This window comes from Bubalus bubalis, chromosome 9, assembly GCF_019923935.1.
Source record: "Bubalus bubalis isolate 160015118507 breed Murrah chromosome 9, NDDB_SH_1, whole genome shotgun sequence".
Classification (NCBI taxonomy): domain Eukaryota; kingdom Metazoa; phylum Chordata; class Mammalia; order Artiodactyla; family Bovidae; genus Bubalus; species Bubalus bubalis.
This window is the reverse complement of record NC_059165.1, coordinates 105,852,699-105,873,462: the sequence shown is the minus strand read 5'-3', so window position 1 is coordinate 105,873,462 and position 20,764 is coordinate 105,852,699. Positions and strand designations below refer to the sequence as shown.

Sequence of the window (20,764 nt, the reverse complement as noted above, 5' to 3'; positions counted from 1 at the left end):
AAAGCAATTTCCTTGGGAAGCCTGCTCCTGGTGGCCTCATTGCTCTGCCCCACCTGTCCGAACACCTCAGCTAGCACTCGGGGCTGACTGCTCTCCCTGGCGCCCGGGGACCCGTCTTTCTTGGACCCTGCCAGCTTGGGTCTTTATGTGTTTCTGCTTCCAAAAGCCTGCAGGCCCGGGAGACGGCAGCAACCTCACCATCCAGGCATGGGTACCAGAGGGCACAGGCTGTTCATCTCCTCCAAGAGATGTCTGGAAGCCCAGAGGGGAAACTGAGGCAGCTGAAGCAGAGCCAGAGGCAGAGAGCAGCTCAGACCAGCCACAGCCCCGCTCACCAGGCCAAGTCTAGGACCTGAGCACACGTGTGTGCATGTGTCACAGGAACGAACCCATGCAGCGTCGGCGCGCATGCTCGGATCCCCAGGGCAGGGGTCTCTGGACGCGCCCACACGCACTTCCCCAGACCAGGGGGTGCAGGGCGGATCTGCTTCCACTGGCAGAGAGGACACCTCCCACGGGGCCACAAGGGCGGCCGCACAGGAGTACCTAGCGCCCGCGCACGTGCCGGGGATGCCGAGACCTCAGCCCAGGGGCTCATTTACCAGAGAGACAGGAGCCGCTGCCAGAGCCTCCCCCAGAAATCCGCTGGGCTGAAAATGCAAAGAACCGAGACTTTGAGACACTCTTGCCTCGCCTGGTCCCCCAGCGGGAAACCCCTCTCAGGGGCCCTATGGTAGCCCCAGACCGGGCCAAGCTTGGGGTGCCCAGAGAGACACACTCCTTGAGGAAGGAAGGGATGGGGAAAACAGAGGAAGGGGCGAGCAGGGAGGAGGGGAGAAAACCCACCAAGGAGGGGCCCTGGCCAAGATGAGCAAGACCTCCTGGTGCATGTGCTCTGACGTGGAGGCCGTCGGAGGAGGCCCTGGGGACTCAGAGCTGAGCCAGCCGGACCCCGAGCCAGCCTGTGGGATCCGGGGCCCCGTCACATCCCCACAGTGGTGCGGGAGGAGCACAGCTGGGGAATGAACGGGACTGAGCTCCCTGCGGGGCCGACCCAGCTCCGCCTGGCCTGTCAGCACGCACACGGACGAGGCTGTTTCTGGGGCTGTGTCCCAGCCATGGGACAGGTGTGTGGCTGCTCAGTGGACTTGTCGCTGCAAAGCCCAGACACCATGCTGGGGTGGGGGTGGGGGGGCGGGCAGCTCTCGGCCCGGCTCCCGGGCCCACCATGCCCCCACTTCCACTGCAGATCAGGGTCGAGGGATGGGGCCCGGGGGGAGAGGCAGGCGGTGGGCCTTATCTCTTATTTACGATAAGGATGTACGCGGCAGCTACGCGGCCTGCGGGAGCCGCGCTGTGTGCGTCTCTGCCAAGAAACGTTTGCAGACAAGTGGGGTCAGGCCGCGGGGCGTCCTTCTGAGAACTGCTGGGCGTGCGGATTAGTGAAGCGGGACGGAGCCAAGCCCCAGAGGCCCTGAGCGGTTCCCGCTGCTGCACAGCCGGCCAACAGGTGTAGCGGCTGCCGAAATGCTCACCGCCAGACCTTGGCCTTGCTGCGGGGTCTGCTGACAGGGGACGGGCAGGGGGGATCCAGGCGAGGCCTGGCCAGGCCATCCCAGGGGAAGGAGTAGGCGGGGGGGGGGGGGGGGGGGGGGGGGGGGAATGTGTGGCAGGGGGACAGGTGGCAGCAATTGCCTGGGAATCCCCGACGTTCACAGGCTGGTATACAGGCACTCTCGCGCAGTGATCAGGGTGGGGCCCGGCCTGGAGCACACCCCAGGGGGGAGGTGGCGTGGGGGAGGGAGGGGGGCTCACCTGGAAGGGCAGATCCACGGTGCTGCTCCCAATCTGGTTCACGTTAGGCAGGGACCCGCCATAGTACTGGCCACGGCTTGGGCCCAGCTGCAGGTACTGGGACTTCTGGAGCTGGAGCTGCAACAGAGAAGCTGACAGCTATAGTGGGGGGAAGGGGAAGACACCTCCGGAGCACACCCTGCGGAGCGCCATTCCCAAGGGCCCTAAGCATGACACCAGGCTCAGAGGATGTGGGACTCCCGTGACTCAGATTCTCAAAGGAGCCATGAACCAGCAGAATCAGAGACCCAAGATGCCCCAGGTGGCCCACCCCAGGCAGGGAAACTAGCCTCCCCAACCGGGAGGGTGCCGCCTCCGTGAACTTGAGGGAGCCTCACCGGCTGCTTCGAACAACTGGTGAATAAGCACGAGTATCAAGTGGACCTGGAGCCTGGAAGCCTGAGCAGGAGGCCCCTCACCCACCCGGGGGAGCCATTTCTTATCACGCCAAAGGCTGTGTTCCTGGGGCGCGGGCCAGAGGCTGCGAATTTACGCCCGGACACGGGAGAAATTGTCTTTCCACTGGTCTGAATCAGAGGGGCCGGCTCTGAAGTGCAGCGCTGGCTTTTCAAAGTACAGCATGAGCTGGCCTGCCAGATCCTGCCTGAGTTCTAAGGAGTCCGGCCCAAGCCCCCAGGCCCCCTCTGCCTGTCCCGCCAGTCTCACCCACTGGAGAGCCTTCATCCGGGCTGGCCACATCCCTGCACAGCCGTCTGCCATTCACTCACATGTGGATTTGTCCCCTGGGCCAGGACTCAGAATCAAGAGCCCAGGGCTCCCTGACCGGTCACAGCTGCCTCCGAGCAGGGCTGGGACCTGGCCTTCCCTCGCCAGAGCATCCACTCCACTTCGCCAGGAATAGCAGATGCTCCTGACCCGGCTGACACCACCGGTGGCCTTCGGGCAGGTCCCCGAGGCCCACCAATCTGCCCCGGGATGCAGTACCGTGACAGAGGGGCGGCCGCTGGGCACCAGTGGAGGGGTGGGCGTCCACCCCGGCCGGCTGGGACGGTTGCTAGGGTCGACACTGTGTACACAACAAGAGCAGCTCACGTTCCCTCACAAACAGCTCCTGGCAGCGCGCCGCTCGCTGGCCGCCCACGCCGCCCCACTCTCCCACGCCAGCCCCAGCTTCCTGGGGGGCCTTGGACACCGGAGGGGGAAGTGAAGCTCAGGAACTGGCCGCTGGCCCGGCCGAGCACCTCACCCAGGTAAACAGCTGTTTCCTGTGAAGGGCGGCGGGGCCGGGAGGGAGCCTAACCCCGCTCCATTCCTCCACGGGTGGCTCTCAGGCATTTGCTGGACCCAGACCCTGACTCCAAAAGCTGGAGATGTTCGCCATGAACACCCTGGGTCCCTCCTCTCCAGGGCCCCAGGGCACGCAGGATGAAACAGGCCAGCCCCTGGTCAGGAGGGGTCAGGCAAGGCCAAGCAGGGTGGGCTCGGGTGTCCTTGGACCTGAGACCCGCCCCCCAGGCCCTTCTTGTGTCTGAGCCACAGGGCAGGAACCCACATTTATCCCCACCTCTCAAGTACCACCTGGCCCTGGAGGCTGCAGCCCCTTCCTGGGCCTCAGTTTCCCCTCCCATAGAGTGGGCTGTCCAGACTGAGCGTGTGTGTGTGTGTGTGCGTAAACACCAGGCGTGTGATACAGGAAGTGCTCACATCACACCTTCCGGGCCGAGGGAGCCCAGAAGGGGAACGCACTGCTCACGGCTGTGTGTCTGCAATAATACTAGCCCTCCCAGCCACCTCAGCTGAAGCCCCTCCTTTCCACGGGGGCCCCTGAACCCCACCCACTTTGTTGCGGGAATGTCAGGCTTTGCGGTACAGCCTCCAGAGTGGATCCAGGGTGGGCCCCTCCCTGCCTCTGGGTTGTACATGGAGCGCCACAGGCAGGCCTTCCCAGGTGGCTCAGTTGGTAAAGAATCTGCCTGCAGGGCAGGAGACCTGGGTTTGATCCCTGGGTCGGACCTGAGTTGGGAAGAGCCCCTGGGAAAGGAAACGGCAACCCCCTCCAGTATTCTTGCCTGGAGAATCCCACGGACAGAGGAGCCTAGTGGGCTACAGTCCACTGGGTCACAAAGAGTTGGAAAGACTAACACTTTCACTTTAAAGAGTTAACCTGGCCCAGGGCTGTTTGACCTTTGCTCCCAGCTCCTGGGAAGTGAAGGTCCTGCCACAGAAAAGTGTGCTTGTTTGCCTGGGGCTCCGGGCCACACTGGGTATCTCTGCTAACAGTGTGGGCAAGGGTGGGGGGCTCAGGCCACCGAGGTTCTCAGCTCTTCTTCTGCTGGGGCTGCGTCTGAATGGTGAACCCCAGGAAAAACCCTGGACCCCAAGGCTCGGGGAGACCCATGGCTGCCAGCCCCAGGCGCGCCACCGCACGCTGGTGCCGGGAGAAGCAAGCGCTGTGCGCGTGACTCCACGGGCAAGGGAGTCCTCCAGCTGTGTTGGGAAATCTCCTGGCCACTGCCCCATTCCAACTGTGACCTGCATCCTCTCACTGTAGCAGACCACGACCGAGGGTTCCCTGGCGGTCCAGTAGTTACAGAATCCACCTGCCAATGCAGAGGACACGGGTTGGATCCCTGGTCCAGGAAGATCCCACACGGCACGGGGCAAGTAAGCCCGTGTGCTGTGCTCCAGAGCTCATGATCTGCGATAAGAGAAGCCACCCCAACAGAAAGCCCAGGCACGGCACCTAGAAAGGGCCCCGCCTGCCACAACTAGAGAAAGCCCGCGCACAGCAACAGACCCAGTGCAGCTGTAAATAAGAACAAATGGATGGATAGAACTCCTAAGAAACAGACCATGACCGTGAGTAGGAAGGTCTTCAGTGACTTCTGAGTCCTTCCAGTGAACCGTTGAGCTGAGTGTAGTGTGTTGTTTTTTTTTTTTTTCAATCGCTCAGTCGTGTCTAACTCTGTGACTCCATGGCCTGCAGCCCTCCAGACTCTTCTGTCTATGGAATTCTCCAGGCAAGAACACTGGACTCGGTTGCCATTTCCTTCTGCAGGAGATCTTCCTGACCCAGGGATGGAACCCAGGTCTCCCGCATTGCAGGCAGGCTCTTTACCATCTGAGCCACCAGGGAAGTCCCAGTATAGTATTGGGAGCCCTCAGTCTCTGCAGCTGGTGTCAGAAGTGAGGGTGGTCTTAAGGGCCCCTTAACTTTTGCAGGGGCTGACTGCTGTCCCATGCGTGGCCAGGAAACCCCAGGAGTAAGCAGACGCTGGGGTGGGGAGGTGCCAGCCTGGGCTCCACCCATAGGCCTGATGCCTCCAAGGGTGCCCAAGGAGGACAAGAGAGTGATGCCACTGGGAAGGGTCTGACCAACTGCTGGACACAGAGCTCAGGCATCTTCCCCCGTCAAACCACAGTCCCTCCTTCTGCATCCCTCTGCCCAGAGAGAGGTTCTCCAAGGCACTTCCTACCCTACCCCCAACCTCACCATAAACCCAGCATCCAAGCCAGGGTCTAACCCTCAGCAGCACCTGCTGGTGGAACAAAGGAGCACAAGAACTCAGAGTGAGTAACCGAATGAATGAGTGAACGAGCATCACGGCTCCCACGCTCGGGAGCAGACTTCCACGAACCAGGTGACAGCCCCACTTGGAGGCCACGCGAGAACCTTCCAGGACACTGACACAGCCCCTGCTGCCCTGAGGCTTGGGCCTGCCCCTCCCCTTGCCCCGTTCCCATGGGTTTTGGCGGAAGGCAGCATGGCAGGGTGGTGACGTCTGGACAAGACCTGCTGGCACAGAGGAGCTGCACCCCTCAGGCACCCCTTAGCTTCTGGCCCAAGGGTCAGACAGCCTGGGGTCCAAGACCAGGCTCCCCCACTGTGAGAGCAGACCCCACTCCAGATGCGGAGGGTGGGCAGGTGCCCTATCGCTCACTTTCACAGGGGCCTCCCTGCCCTCTGCTCTCCCCACTCCTCCCTCCCTCCAGCATCCAATCCCAAAGCACCCTGAGTCTGTGCTCCCCCTACCCCAGGGAGCCGCCTGTGACAGCCCCACCTCCACATCCACCCCGGAGGGGCCTCCCTGACACCCCACTCACGGAGCAGGACCCCAGGTCACCTTCACATTGGCCTATGGCTTTGCTGTTATTGCTGTTGTTATAAGGCATGTCAGATCTTAGTTCCCCAACGAGGGACTGCCTCTCTAACCCTGCATTCGATGCACAGAGTTCTAACCACTGGACTGCCAGGGAATTCTCACTGTTGTTGCTCTTAAGCTCCGTTTTCATTATCAAAGGTTTAGGTTCACAGAAAAACTGCGAAGATGGTAGAGGGAGTTTCTGAATTGCCTACCCAGCTTCCCATAAAGCTACCCTCTTCCTCCACTGAGTTAAAAGGAAGAAAATCACAACAGTAAGAGAACCACTGACCCAGACTCTTCCCATACGCCCCTTGGTTTGTCTAGCCACATTTGCGCGATACAAAGTGCCTGGCCCTCGACTTCCCTGCTGCTGCAGTGGCTGACACTCTTCACATCCAAGGCAAGGGCTGGGTGCGCTCCCTGATCAGGGAACTAGACCCCACAGTTCAGTTCAGTTCAGTCGCTCAGTCGTGCCCGACTCTTTGCAACCCCATGAACTGCAGCACGCCAGGCCTCCCTGTCCATCACCAACTCCTGGAGTTCACTCAGACTCACGTCCATCGAGTCGGTGATGCCATCCAGCCATCTCATCCTCTGTCGTCCCCTTCTCCTCCTGCCCCCAACCCCTCCCAGCATCACAGTCTTTTCCAATGAGTCAACTCTTTGCATGCGGTGGCCCAAGTACTGGAGTTTCAGCTTTAGCATCATTCCTTCCAAAGAAATCCCAGGGCTGATCTCCTTCAGAATGGACTGGTTGGATCTCCTTGCAGTCCAAGGGACTCACAAGAGTCTTCTCCAACACCACAGTTCAAAAGCATCAATTCTGCAGCGCTCAGCTTTCTTCACAGTCCAACCCTCACATCCATACATGACCACAGGAAAAACCATAGCCTTGACTAGACGAACCTTTGTTGGCAAAGTAATGTCTCTGCTTTTGAATATGCTATCTAGGTTGGTCATAACTTTCTATCCAAAGAGTAAGCGTCTTTTAATTTCATGGCTGCAGTCACCATCTGCAGTGATTTTGGAGCCCCAAAAAATAAAGTCTGACACTGTTTCCACTGCTTCCCCATCTATTTCCCATGAAGTGATGGGAAAGAAGATCCCGCATGCCGCAACTAAAGATCCCCATCTGGAGCCCGCCTGCCAGTGCAGGGGACACGGGTTCGATCCCCGGCCCAGGAAGATCGCACATGTGGAGCAACTTAGCCCACGCACACCTGCTGAACCTGTGTGCTGCGACTAGTGAAGCACAGTGGTGGGAAGCGTGTGCGCCGCAACGCAGAGCAGCCCCCATTCGCTGCAGCTAGAGAAAGGCTGCTCACAGCAACGAAGACCCGGTGGGACCAAGAATACATAAATACTAAAAAGAAAAGATCTTGTGTGCCGCCACTAAGACCCAGTGCAGCCAAATAAATAAATTCAGTGTTAAAACAAAACAAACAAATGCCTGACCCGAGACCCTGTCTACCGTCCCCTTCCTGCCCCGCCAGGAGGGGGCACCCGGGACGCACGGTCTGCCAGGCACAATGTGTCTGGTGCCGACCCTGCATGTGGCCACATGGGGCCCCAGGCGTGCCGTCATATATCTGGCCTGGCCTCCCACCAGCACTCTGCAGCCCCAGATCTTTCCAGAACAGTCCAGTTCATGCCTCTCAAACCCTCCTGCTCTCAGGTGTGAACCAACCAGCCAAGCCCATGGGGCCACACCCTAGGGTCCAAGACGGGGCCGATGGGGCCACACCAGACAACCAGAAGCACAGCGCTGACCTCAGCCACCCTCTGCTCAGCATCTCCCTACCCCACGTGCAGCAAACGGCACCCCAGAGGCCCCTGCCACCACGGGGCACAGAGCCCTTCTCTGTATCAGTGCATTTAAGCATCACAAATGCCCTGTCTTGAGTATCCTGGGCTGACTGTAACAAATTCCCATCAAGTGGGTGGCTTAGAACAACAGGAATTCACTCCCTCACAAGTCCAGAGGTGAAGTCCAAGATCAAGGTGTGGGCAGAGTTGATTCCTTCCAGAACCGCAGACAGAGGATCCACCCCCGGCCTCTCTCGGCCTGAGAGGGCTCCGGGCATCCTTGGCTCATGGCTCCGACCTCTGCCTCCGTCTCCACACAGCCTTCCTTTCTGTGGCTGTGTCTTACACCCCCTCTCCTTTCTCTCAGAATAATACCTGTCATTAGATTCAGAGCCCATCCTATTTCAGAATCATCTCATCTTGGGACCCTTAATTACATCTGCAAAAGTGCTCTTGCCAAGTAAGGCCACGTTTCCAGGCTACGGGTGAGCATGTGGACATATCTTTTGAGGGGACACAACTCAATCTAAGACAGGACCTTTGAGGGGGTTCCCAGCATACTCCACTTTCCAGATGGGAAAACTGAGGCTGAGCAGGCAAAGGAACGGCCTAGGGTCACCCGGCTCAGAAGTGGCCAAGTAGGGCAGGGACTACACTCCTGGAACCTAACTCCTGGATAACCTTGTGGACCAGTGGGCGGCTGGGACCACAGAGCGTCACAGAGGCCACGTCACATCACAGATCAGAGCACACCACCTCGTCTGGAAGCTTCGAGTCAGAGCATCAACCCGACCACGTCGGCTCTATCGAGGTGGGGATGCGGCACGAGTCTCACTGTAAAAAGCCTCCTCAGGGGGACTTCGCTGGTGGTGCTAGTGGTAAAGAACCCCTCTGCCAATGCAGGAGACATAAGAGACGTGGGTTTGATTTTTGGGTCGGGAAGATCCTCCCTGGAGGGGGAAATGGCAACCCACTCTTGTACTCTTGCCTGGAGAATCCCATGGACAGAGGAGCCTGTGGGCTACAGTCCACAGGGTCACAGAGAATCGGATCTGACTGAAGTGACTAAGCCCGCACACACGCATGCAGTGCAGGGCTGAGGGTTCGATCCCTGGTTGGGGGAACTAAGATGTCAAGTGCCTCAGGGAAACCAAGCCCACGTGCCACAAACTACTGAGTCTGCACAGCACAGCTAAAGGCTCCATGCACTGCGACAAAACGTTCCGCGCGCTGCAACCAAGGCCCAACACAGCCAGAAAGTAAGCAGATTCTTTAAAAGGCCACCTCAAGTCCTGCCTCAGCCCTGGGGCCCTTGTTTTTAGGCAGGAAAGCCCCACTGGTCCCTGACCCAGCCTGAGTCAGGACCGACCCCCCACACCCATCCCCACTGCCCCTACAGAACGGTGGGGAAATGGTGACTTCTCCAGCTTCCCCCAACCCCCTTGCTGGAGGGACCCCACGGGGACAGAGTTGCCCTGCAAGGCGTGTATCCCGTTTCTGTGTCCTCACCCCTCCTGGGCACGATCATGGGCCAGTGGCCCTGAGAGGCATGGCAGATGCAATCACCTCCCCAGGGCAGTCCCAATCCTTTGAGACCCCACAGGATGCAATGAATTCCCATCTGTCAGCTCCTCCCAGGCCTCGCTGTCTGGAAGGAGCCAGCCCTGCTCGGGCCCATCACAACCACCATGGCAACTGGCCAGCCTCCTAATGAGATTAAGGGGAGTGGCCACGCTGAAGGCTGAGCTCTGTCCTGCAAAGCCAGGGCAGGCACGGGGGCCACAGCAGAGGGTCCAGGAGGAGCCTCGAGCTCTGAGCAGACCTGCGTCCCCCTCTTGCCATGAAGGCCTGCACTATCTGGCCCCTTGCTCCCCAAGAGTCACCGTACTCCGCCCACCGAGGGGGCTGCCACAGGGCCTTTGCACTGGCACTCCTTCCTCCAAGAGGTTCTTCCCGCTGGACCGGCCCAACATGGTGCTCCTCTCCCCTGTAGGGTCACCTCCACGGCTCACTCTCCAAAGCCACTCAAGGTCTAACTCTTGCCATCAGACTGTCAGCCCTGCGAGGACCCTGGCACAACAGTGTGGCATGGCATCCCCATGGGGACTGAGAGACCAGACGCTGGAAGAACCTGTGAGTGCAGGAACGATGACTCAGTGTGCTCGGAACCCCAGGCGGGACCATGTGCCTCCCATGCCCACGTGGGACAGAGCACCCTGTCTCTGGGGAAACTGAGGCCCAAGGATGAAGAGACAGCTTCCCGGGCACACGGGCAAAGAACCACTCATGAGAGGGAGGTGGAGAGCAAATCCACCACTTTTGTCTGGCTGTGTCCCTGCAGGTTCTTTCCAAGGAACCGGCCCCAAGAGGCTGCCCGGTCTGAGCTCCAGCAGCAGACGAGAGTTTGAGGAGGGGAGGCAGGCCCTCCCAGGCTGCATTCAGCACCGTGGGATGACCTGTCTCTCCGCACACCTCTGCTGCCCGCCCTGGGAACGAACACCTGGGGCTCAGGCAGAATGCTGCAGCGGCACAGGCGCCCAACCAGGAAGGTCCGGGGGCGCTTTTCTCTCCTTTTAAACTTTTTCCTTTCTTCTTTATCAAAGTCACGCAACAGAATATGAACCATTTTAAGGTGCACAAATCAGTGTCATCTAGTACATCCAGAGTACTGTCCAATCATCACCGTTAGCTAGGTCAAGGGCATTCTCATCACCCCAAAAGAGACCCAGTGCCCATTAACAGTCGCCCCTCAGCCCCCTCACAGCCCCACAACCACCAACTTGCTTCCTACTTGTCTGCATTTGCCTATTCCTGACATTTCATACGAAGGGGATTAGGCTTCCCAGGTGGCGCTACTGGTAAAAAAGCAGCCCACCGACACAAGAGACATGAGAGATGTGGGTTCGATCCCTGGGTCGGGAAGATCCCCTGGAGAAGGAAATGGCAACCCACTCCAGTATTCTTGCCTGGGAAATCCCATGGACAGAGGAGCCTGGCAGGCTTCAGTCCGTAAGGGCTGCAGAGTCCGACACGACGGAAGTGCCTTTAACACGCACAAAGGGGACCACACACGATTTGTCTGCGTCTGGCTTCTTTCTCCCGGCATGTTTTCAGAGCTCATCCGCATTGTGTCAGAGCTTCACTCCTTTTGTGTCTGAATTAACATCCCGCCGCACGCATGGGCCACGCCGCGTCTGTGCGTTGGTCTGCGACGGCCGTGTCGCCCCACGTCCTGGCGACTCTGACTATGCTGCTGTGGGCGTGCGTGTACAGCACGTGCGCGTGCGTGTACAGCACCCGCCTGAGTCCCTGCTTCCAAACCCCTCAGGAGCACACCTACAGGGAGAGCTGCTGGGTCATATGGCAATTCCATATTTACCTTATTGAGGGGCCGCCAGACTGTCTTCCACAGCTACCACACCATTCTACGTTCCTACCAGCGGTGTACAAGGGTTCCCATTCCCCCACGTCCTCACCAACGCTGGTTAATTTCTGCTGTTTTGACAGCAGCCATCCTGACGGGTGGGAGGTGGTACCTCATTCTGGTTCTGATTTTCATTTCCCTGATGACTATTGACGCTGAGCATCTTATCATGTGCTTACCGGCCATTTGTGTATCTTTGGAGAAATGCCAAGTCCTTCACCCTTTTTAAACACCGAGTTGCATGTTTTTTTTTCCTTATTGAATATATATTCTAGGTCTTTTTTTTTTTAATTAAAGTGTAACTGCTTTACAATATTGTGTTCATTTCTGCTGTACAACAATGTCAATCAGCTATAAGTATTAGTCGCTCAGTCGTGTCCAACTCTTTGTGACCCCATGGACTGTAGCCTGCCAGGCTCCTCTGCATGGGATTTCCCAGGCAAGAACACTGGAGTGGGTTGCCATTTCTCTTCTCCTGACCCAGGGATCGAACCCAGGTCTCTTGCTTTGCAGGCAGACTTTAATGTCTGAGCCACCAGGGAAGCCCTTGGTTAATCAGCTATATGTATACCTAATATCCCCTTAAGCCTCCCTCCCAACCCCAGCATCCTACCCCTCTAGGTCATCAGAGGACCAAGTTGAACTCCCTGTGCTATAATGCAGCTTAGCATTTGGAATCTTAACCTCTTATCAGAGCCTGGTGGGCCACAGTGCATAGGGTCGCAAAGAGTCGGAACACAACGGGAGCGACCTAGCACACGTGCACAGCTCTGTGGTTTGCAAATACTTTCTTTCTCTGTCTTTTCATTTTCTTGACAGTCTTTCGAAGCACAGAAGTTTTCAGTGCTGACAAGGTCCAATTCTGTGCTTGCGCTTGTACTGCTGCCTTCTAGGAATTTTACAGGTTGCTCTCTTCCACTTCAGTTTTTAGTTCGTTTTTAATTCACTGTCATTGGGAATGCCCTGACACTCTCATGGTTAGGACTCCACACTTTCTCTGCCAAGGCCCCTGTTTCAGTCACCAGTTAAGGGGACTTTCCTGGTGGTTCAATGGCTAAGACTCCCTGCTCCCACTGCAGGGGGTCAGGTTCGAACCCTGGTCAAGGATCTAAGAACAAGTGCAGCCAAATAAATATATTAAAAAAAAAAAATCCCTAGTTGGGGACCTAAGATCCCACAAGGCACAATGCAGCCAAAAATAATAATAACTCACTGTTGCTAACTTTGTTGCTACCCCAGCCCCACCCCAGCATGGGCCCCCACTCCAAGGGAGGGCTCCACAGGGAGGCGAGGCCAGGCTGACCCCCCCGAAGTGTGCCTGGTACACTGGAGTTTCTCCTGACACATCTGCTGAGCACAGGAAGGAATAATGAATGAATCAGGGAATGAATGAAAGCGTCACAGGCATGTGGCCGAGCTCGGATTCCAGGCTGAGTCACTCCAGCCCCCGGCCCCTGGCCGGTGGAGACACTCCCCAGCTGCCTCCTCGCTAGTTCCCAAAGTGTAAATACAGAACCAGATACACAAACACCGAGTGCCTCGGAATGCCTTTAATCAGCCTCGGCTGCCGCTGCCAAATCCCCAACCCTGGCGGAATCAGAGGGTCCGCTGTGAGCTCGTTTTGTTTCCTTCGGCGGTGGCGGTTGTTGAGCCCAGACGCTCGGCTGGGGAGGAGGAAGGGTCCCTCGAGGTCTGAGCGCAGCACAGCTGGCGCCTGGGGGCCTCTCCCCCGGCCCGCCAGCCAGGCGCCCACTCTGGGTGGGACCCTGAAGCAGCCCGCAGAGGGAGAGGGCTCCCCTCCACTTGACAAGTAGGGAAACTGAGGCCCTGGGGGAAGGACAGGCTCGCGCGGAGGCGGCCTGAAAAGGGAACGGGGCCTCGGGTACGATCCAGACTCTTGCCCCGGCAAACTGCAACTTCCTGGTGGCCCAGAAGGCCCTCCCATGCCTCCCGCCTCTGGGCCCTTGCACCCACCTCGCCCTTTTCTGGAACCTTCCACGGAGCTCCTTCTCATTCTTTGGGTTTCAGCTCAAACATGACATCCTCAAAAAGCTTTTCCTGACCCCTTCCTTCCGAAATAACCCTCTGGGGACTTCCCTGGAAGTCCAGTGGTTAAGACTCCTCACTTTCAGCACAGAGGGTGAGGGTTCGATTCCTCGCTGGGAAAGTAAGATCCCACGTGCCATGTGGCGAGGCCAAAAAAAAAAAACCAAGGATCAAAACGACCCTCTGTATTAGCTCAGGCCACCGTAATCAAATCCCACAGAATGGGCGGCTTTTATTTCTCACAGTTGTGGAGGCTGGAGTCTGAGAGGAGGTTGCCAGCACGGCCTCCGGTGAGCGCCGTCTGCGGGAGGCCGCTGTGGCCCAGGGTCCTCGCGTGGCCTTTCCTCGGGGTGTGCTCAGGAGCAAGTCTCCCCCTCTCCCCCTCTTAAGAGGACACCCGCCCTATGGACTCAGGATGCCCCCCTATGACCTCACATCACCTCAAGCACCTCTCAAAGCCCCATCCTCCACCTCTGGTCATGCTGGATGCTAGGGCTTCCACACAGCAATCTGGGGGCCGCAATCTGGCCCACAGCCCCCTGTCACAGGCAAGCAGCTGGCCTGTGTCTGTCTGGTGGGCCAGCCAGCCTGACAGCTGGGGCCCTGCGTGCCCAGCCTCCCTGAGCGCCTAGGGGACCAGCTCTCGTCCCCAGGAAGGGACCATCGACAGCTGTATCTGGAACTGGGAAGCCCAGAATTGCCCCACACCCCACGTCCTCTGGGATCACCCTCAGCTGGCCAGGCCCAGGCAAAGCCAGGGAGCCTAGGACTCTCCCAGCAGAAGCCCCCAGGCTACAGGATGGGGTGGCCTGCGAAGAAGAGTCTTCTCTGGGCCTGGGCTTGGAGAGGCTGGAAGTCAGTGAGGCAGAGGTGACAAGAGATGCGAGCTGTCCCCGGGGCTGCTGGCAAGAGAGACATGATGGGTGGAAAACCACAGCTGGCGTTCCTGGAATCAGCTGCCTAAATGTAAAGTTGTGTGCCTGCTCAACAGGCGCACGTGTGAGGCAGCACCAAGGCACAGGACCAGCCTGGGGTGAATCTGCTCAGCCCCTCAACTTGGGCTCTAAGGCCCATATGGAACTTCAGGATGGAAACTTGTCTGAAAACAGTTTTTGTGGTTGTGATTAGTTAAGGCTCTTGAGATGAGGTCATCTTGGATTTGGGGAGACCCCTAAATCCAGTGACTGGTGTCCTTACAGGAAGAGAACACAGAAGGCAGGAAGGAGGCCAGGTGAAGGTGGAGGCAGAGATCAGGGGACGCAGCTGCAGACAAGGAGCCTCAAAAGCTTACCAGCAGCCCCCAGAGCTGGGGGAGAGGCCTGGGATGGATTTCCCCTTGGAGCTCCGAGAAGGATCCAACCCTGCCCACATCTGGATCCACGGACTTCCTGTCTCCAGAACCATGATGAAGCAGACTTCTGGTTTTTGTTTTTTCCTGTTTTTGTTTTGAATCTGTTTGCATGCGTGCTCTGCGTGCTCAGTTGCTTCAGTCGTGACAGACTCTTTACAATAACACCGAGTGTAACCCTCCAGGCTCCTCCACCCATGGGATTCTCCAGGCAAGAATACCGGAGTGGGTTGCCATACCTTCCTCTAGGGCATCTTCCCGACCCAGGGATCGAACCCGAGTCTCCTATGGCTCCTGCAATGCAGGCAGATTCTTTACTGAGAAGCCACTGGGGAACCTCTGGTAGTATTTAATCCTTTGATTTTTTTTTTTTTACTGCACTACACAGCATGTGGGATTTTCCCTGATCAGGGATCACACCCGTGCCCCCTGCACTGAAAAAGCATAGAGACTTAACCACTGGACTGCGAGGGAAGTCCCGCTATTACTGAATTCTTACATCATTATTAAATTCATTTCTTCCCCAAAGCAGACAGCTTTTATTGAAATACAGTTGACTTACTGTATTAGTTAGTACGGTAACTTACTTAGTTACTTAGTGTATTAGTTTCAGATGTATAGCAGTGATTCAGTTATACAAATAAATACATACCCACACACACACACACACACACACCCATTCTCAGATTCTTTTCCACTGTAGGTTATTAAAAGACACTGAATACAGTTCCCTGTGCTATATATCAGTAGTAGGTCCTTGTTGTTTATTTTATATAAAGTAGTGTGTATCTGTTAATCCCAAACCCCTAATTTATCCCTCCCTGCCTACTCCTTTGGTAACCAAAAGTTTGTTTTCTATGTCTGTGGGCCTGTTTCTACTTTATAAATTCATTTGTACCATTTTTTTAGATTCCATATATAAGAGATGTCATGTGATATCTTTGTTTGGTTTACTTCATTTAGTGTAATAATCTCTAGGTTCATCCATGTTGCTGCAAATGGCTTTATTTAATTCTTTACTATGGCTGAGTAGTACTCCACTGTGTAATTGCACCACATCTTCCTCATCTGGTCATCTGTTACTGGGCGCGTGGGCTGCTTCCACGTCTTGGCTATCGTAGACAGTGCTGCTGTGAACACTGCGGAGTACGTATCTTTTCAAATCAGAGTTTTCACCTTTTCTGGATACATGCCCAGGAAGAGACTTCAGTGGTTTCAAGCCTCCCGGTTTAAGGTTTTTTGCTGTAGCAGCCTCAGGAAACTAACTCTGGGGGCCCAGAGAGGAGGCAGGGCCTCTCAGAGCCCAGCTTGGGAGAGGCAGGGACCTTGAGAATGGATGATCGGGAAAGGCTGGATGATGGGAACCTTCAAGTTAACAGTCCACGGTGCAGACCGATCTAGTAAGTGTCCAGGCAGAGGGAATATTAAGGACAGAAGTGGAAGCCCAGGCAGAGAGGGAAGAGAAGGCCAGGCCAGCTGTGGTGGGCCGTCACTGCAGAGTGGTGAGGAGGGCAGGACTGATGCCCAGACCAGGAGGGCACAAGGAGGCCATGAATGCCCAGGTGGAGACCCAGGGGAAGGTCCACCACAGTGGCCCTGACAGGCTGGAGGGGGGAGGTCTCGGCACGCTGGGGGCTGCAGAAGAGCCTCTCCCTGAAACACGCTCCTCCTGGGAGGCCCTCGAGGTGTCCTCCCCCAACTCTACGCCAACCCCACCCCAAGGTCCGAGGGGCTGCACTGAATGGGGCCGCAGGGATGTGGGGTCTCAGTGGGTGCAGAGCTCTGCCAGGACTACACGCCTGCCTCTGGCCTGCATGTGGGCACTGCCCTCAGGGGCCTGGGCAGTGTGGTGGCCGCCAGCCCCGGCGTCACACACTGATCTGGGGCCACAGCACGTCACGGTCAGGCCCACAGGGGGCCTGTGTGCAGCAGGCTGGAGGACCTGTGTTTGCTCACCCACCCCTGCCCTGTACACGCCCCAACAGGCTCTGGAGAGGTGGGAGGGGCCCCAGGTGGGACGCAGGGGAGCCACGCTTTACAGGCCCAAACGCAGTGCGGAGACAAAGCCCAGTGTGCCAGCAGGACAACTGGAGGCACTTCTCCCTGCTTCCACAGCCCGGTGTCCTTGGGAGAGGAAGCCGACTACCCCACAGGCCCAGGAGGACCTGCACGTGAGCGCCGGCCCCGAGCCCATCTGTCCGGGCACCACGTCCCCGGCGCCTGGCTGAGCAGCCCCCAAGGCAGGCGGCCGAGCCCCGTACACGCTGAGCTGAGGCCCCTCCCAGACGGCCACGCGCACCGGTTGCACCTGTAACCTCAGGAAGCTCTCTCGCCTCCATGGGGGCTACTCGGCCCTGGCCCAGCCGGAGGGTCTGGGGGAGGCCTCGGGGCTGGGTGGGAGGGACACTGGAGGCCAGAGGGGCTTCCCAGAGTGAGACCAGTAGAATGGAGAGCATTTCGAAAGCAGATCAGGCTTGAAGAGCTGCCCGTTTCTATTCTGATTGTGGTCTAACTAACATAACTCAATTTCTGGAGCTGATAAGATCTAGATTTCTGATATTTTTAAGTTCAAATCCCTTAGACATTGCAGTTCTCTTCTGGTTTTGCTTATCCACAATTCATCCTGTGCAACTAAAGCTGAAGCAGCCTGGGAATGAAGTTTGGAACAAGGTTAATAAAGTTCCTTGCCTGGTAACTAACAACAAGAGGACAAGAAAGAGGGGGCATTCTGGACAGTGCCTGCTCCTGAGCCCTGGCGGCCGCACTGGGCGGCAGGGCCCAGTGGGAGCGGGTGCGTCTATGGGGGCAGGAACCCTGACCCCAGGGCCCTCTACGTCCACCCCCTACTCTGAGGCATGATACAAGCTTCCTGGGGCAGACCTAACAAATGACCACAGACGGGGTGGCTTAAAAAACAGGAGTGTATTCCCTCAGCATTCTGGAAGCCACGAGTCTGAATTCAAGGTGTGAGCAGGGTGGGACCCTTCAGGACAGAGAATCTGCCCCAGGCCCCTCTCCTGGCTTCAGGTGGCTTTCAGCAGTTCCTGGTGCCCCCGGGCTTGGAGCCAGGTCACCCTGATCTCTGCCTCTGTCTTCACAGGACCTTCTCCCTGTGTGACTCTGTTCTACCTTCTTCTAAGGACCCGGTCCCTGGATTCAGGGCCCACCCTGTTCCAGGATGGCCTCACACTGACCTGATGAGGTTCTTTGTTGTTTTCGTTGTTTAGTCACCAAGTCGTGTCTGGCTCTTTGCAACCCCGTCGACTGTGGCCTGCTAGGCTCCTCCGTCCATGGGACTTCCCAGGTAAGAGGACTGCAGTGGGGTGCCATTTCCTCCTCCAGGGGATCTTCCCCACCCAGGGATCGAACCCGCGTCTCTTGCACTGGCAGGCGGGTTCTTTACCACCGAGCCGTCGAGGAAGCCCGAGAATGAACTAGTGGGCTAATAATTAATAAAGACCTGGGAGTTCAGGCCAAGAGCGGCTGGGAAGCACTGCCACAGGGCAAGAGAACGGGCAGCACCACTCATTTCCTCATTTTCCCTCTGGACGGGACGAGAGGGACAGAGACCCTGTTTCCAAACAAGGTACCACTCACAGTTTCTGGTTAGATGTGAACTTGGGGGACATCCCTGGTGGTGCGGTGGCTAAGACTCCACACTCCCAGTGCAGGGGGCCGGGGTTCAACCCCTGGTCAGGGAACTAGATTCCACATGCTGGAACTGTGACTCGGCGCAGCCAAATAAAAAACTAAGTAAATGTTTTTCAAAGTGACAATAAATATACTTATTTTTAAAAAACTAAAGATTAAAGATGAAGTTGAGGGGGTGGGGCCACTCTCTGACCCCAAAGTCACGCAGTCCTGTGTCCCCGTGAGGCCCACACTGAACATGGCCCCACAGCGGCAGCCCCTGAGCTCCAGCCCCAGCCAGCGTGACCTCACACACAAGCGGCAGCTCACAGACGCCTGCCCGGTGCCCTTGGAGGGCGCAGAGGGGCACCTCCAGCTCCAGGCAGCCCCAGAAGGCTGTGGGAGGAGCAGGCGTGCTGGGGTGGCGTGAGGGGGTGTTGGGTGGGCGCTAGGGTCAGAAGCCCCTAAGAGACAAGGGCGGCGGAGACAGATGGTAACAGCAAGACCGAAGTGGCATCTTCCCTCATCCCAGCCAGGCGTGGCCTCAGCCCCCGACGCAGGTCAGCTCGGGCACAGGTGGCGGCCCCACTTGTGCCCCTAGAAACTTAAGTTCCCATCCTCACCCCAGAAACCGGAGACTCTGACCTCATTTGGGAAGAGGGTCTTTACAGATGGAATTAAGTACCTTGGGATGGAGAGGTCTTCCTGCATTATCCAGGTGGGCCCTAAATCCAATGGCCAGCGTTCTTACAAGAGACAGAAGAGGATGGCGCTTCCCTCGTGGTCCCGTGGCTAAGACTCCATGCTCCCAGTGCAGGGGGGCCTGGGTTCGATCCCTGGTCAGGGAACTAGATCCCACCTGCCACAACTAAGACCCGGCATGGCCAACAAACGCAGAGACAGAAGAGCTAAGACCCCACACGGCCAACAAACGCGGAGACAGAAGAGCTAAGACCCCGCACGGCCAACAAACGCGGAGACAGAAGAGCTAAGACCCCACACAGCCAACAAACGCGGAGACAAAAGAGCTAAGACCCCGCACGGCCAACAAACGCGGAGACAGAAGAGCTAAGACCCCGCACAGCCAACAAACGCGGAGACAAAAGAGCTAAGACCCCACACATCCAACAAACACGGAGACAGAAGAGGAGACACACCAGGAGCAGGCCTCGGGGAGAAGAGGCCGAGACCGGGGAGATGCAGTCAAAACCAAGGAGCGATGGAGCCACCAGAAGCTGGACGAAGCCAGAGAACTCCTCCCCCAGACCTTCAGAGGGAGCCATGCACCTGCTGATACCTTGATTTCAGGCTTTCGGCCTCCAGGGCTGTGAGGGAATAAACTGCTGGCTTAAGCCCCCCAGCCTGCAGAACCTGCTTCAGCAGCCCCACGACACTAGGAGCCATGGACGGCCCAAGTCAGGACAGGCGCAGGCATCTCCTGCCCGCAGGGGAGGCTGGGGGGGGCGGGGGCAGGCCTTGAGCCCCTCCCCCACGCACAGATGGTGACCAATTACCTCTCTCTTTCAACTTGAAAATGAACCTGAACTCCAGCCAGCCCAAAGATCAGCATGCCACATATGCCCACCTCAGTCTAACAGCTGTCACTGCTCTGTCACCTCGGGCTCTCACTCTGCCAGGGGACAGGGGGGGCCCTGATGATGCGGCCAGGGTGCCCACGTGCCTGCCGGGCTTCCCTCTGGGCCACACTGGACCCACGTGCCTGCCAGGCCTCCCTCTGGGCCACACTGGACCTATCACCCTGGGTGCAATGACTCACGACCTGCCTCCTGCGGGGCTCCGAGGGGACAGAGACCAGGAGGGAACCATCTGGCTCCACCCCCCCCCCCCCCCCCCCCCCCCCCCCCCCCCCGCTCACAGGCCCCTCTAACCATCCAGGGCACAGGGCTCTCTAGGACACCCACCCCACCCCCGCACACCACCGGCCACAAAGCGCCCTGAGGCAAGAGACAAAGCGGACGCGCCCCTGGCCTTCCAGAGCTCCCCGCAGGCTCCTCCATCCAGCAGGCACCAAGCCCACTGCTGGGAGCACTACCCTGAACCTGACACCGCCAGGAACTCCTGACACTTGAAACTGTCAGGAGGGCGCTGCCACATGTCCCAGGAGGTCAGGCAAGCCAGGCCCAGACCCAGCTCCGCACCTGACGACCCCAGCAACGTGCACGCCCGCCCTTCCCAGGGGCTTTCTCCTCCATTCCTCGCCTGAGGTACTTCCTGAGCTCCAAGGGGAAGGAGCACCGGGGAGGATGGAGACAGGAGTGGGGAGACTTAAGGGCAGATGCAAACACGTTTACTAATCACGGATGCACTGCTCACAACTGCCAGAAGGTGGACACAACCAACCCGATGAAAGGATAAAAACAGACGTGCTCCAGCCGCCCCATGGAATAGTACTCAGTCATAAAAAGGCCTGACGCGCTGACACGGGATGTGACGAGGATGAACCTTCCCAACAGGCTGAGTGAAAGCAGACAGACGCAGAAGGCCGCAGCATACGAGACTCCACTTCCATGCAACGTCCGGGGCAGTGAA

The 20,764-nt window shown here is 57.7% G+C and overlaps 1 protein-coding gene across 10 annotated transcripts in view; it reads right to left on the bottom strand.

The window, feature by feature from the left end:
* Positions 1–20,764, bottom strand: part of CRTC1 (CREB regulated transcription coactivator 1) — an 85,062-nt gene that overhangs the window by 31,539 nt on the left and 32,759 nt on the right. For 7 of the 10 annotated variants that reach the window (XM_044948344.2, XM_044948349.2, XM_044948345.2 and 4 more), the window contains exons 2-3: positions 1,816–1,932; positions 603–650 (exon numbers count right to left, since the gene is read on the bottom strand). In XM_044948344.2, the coding sequence (XP_044804279.1) occupies positions 603–650; positions 1,816–1,932 (165 nt within the window). The remainder of the gene's footprint in view (positions 1–602; positions 651–1,815; positions 1,933–20,764) is intronic. The other 3 variants (XM_044948348.2, XM_025293890.3, XM_006058019.4) reach the window with 1 other exon arrangement.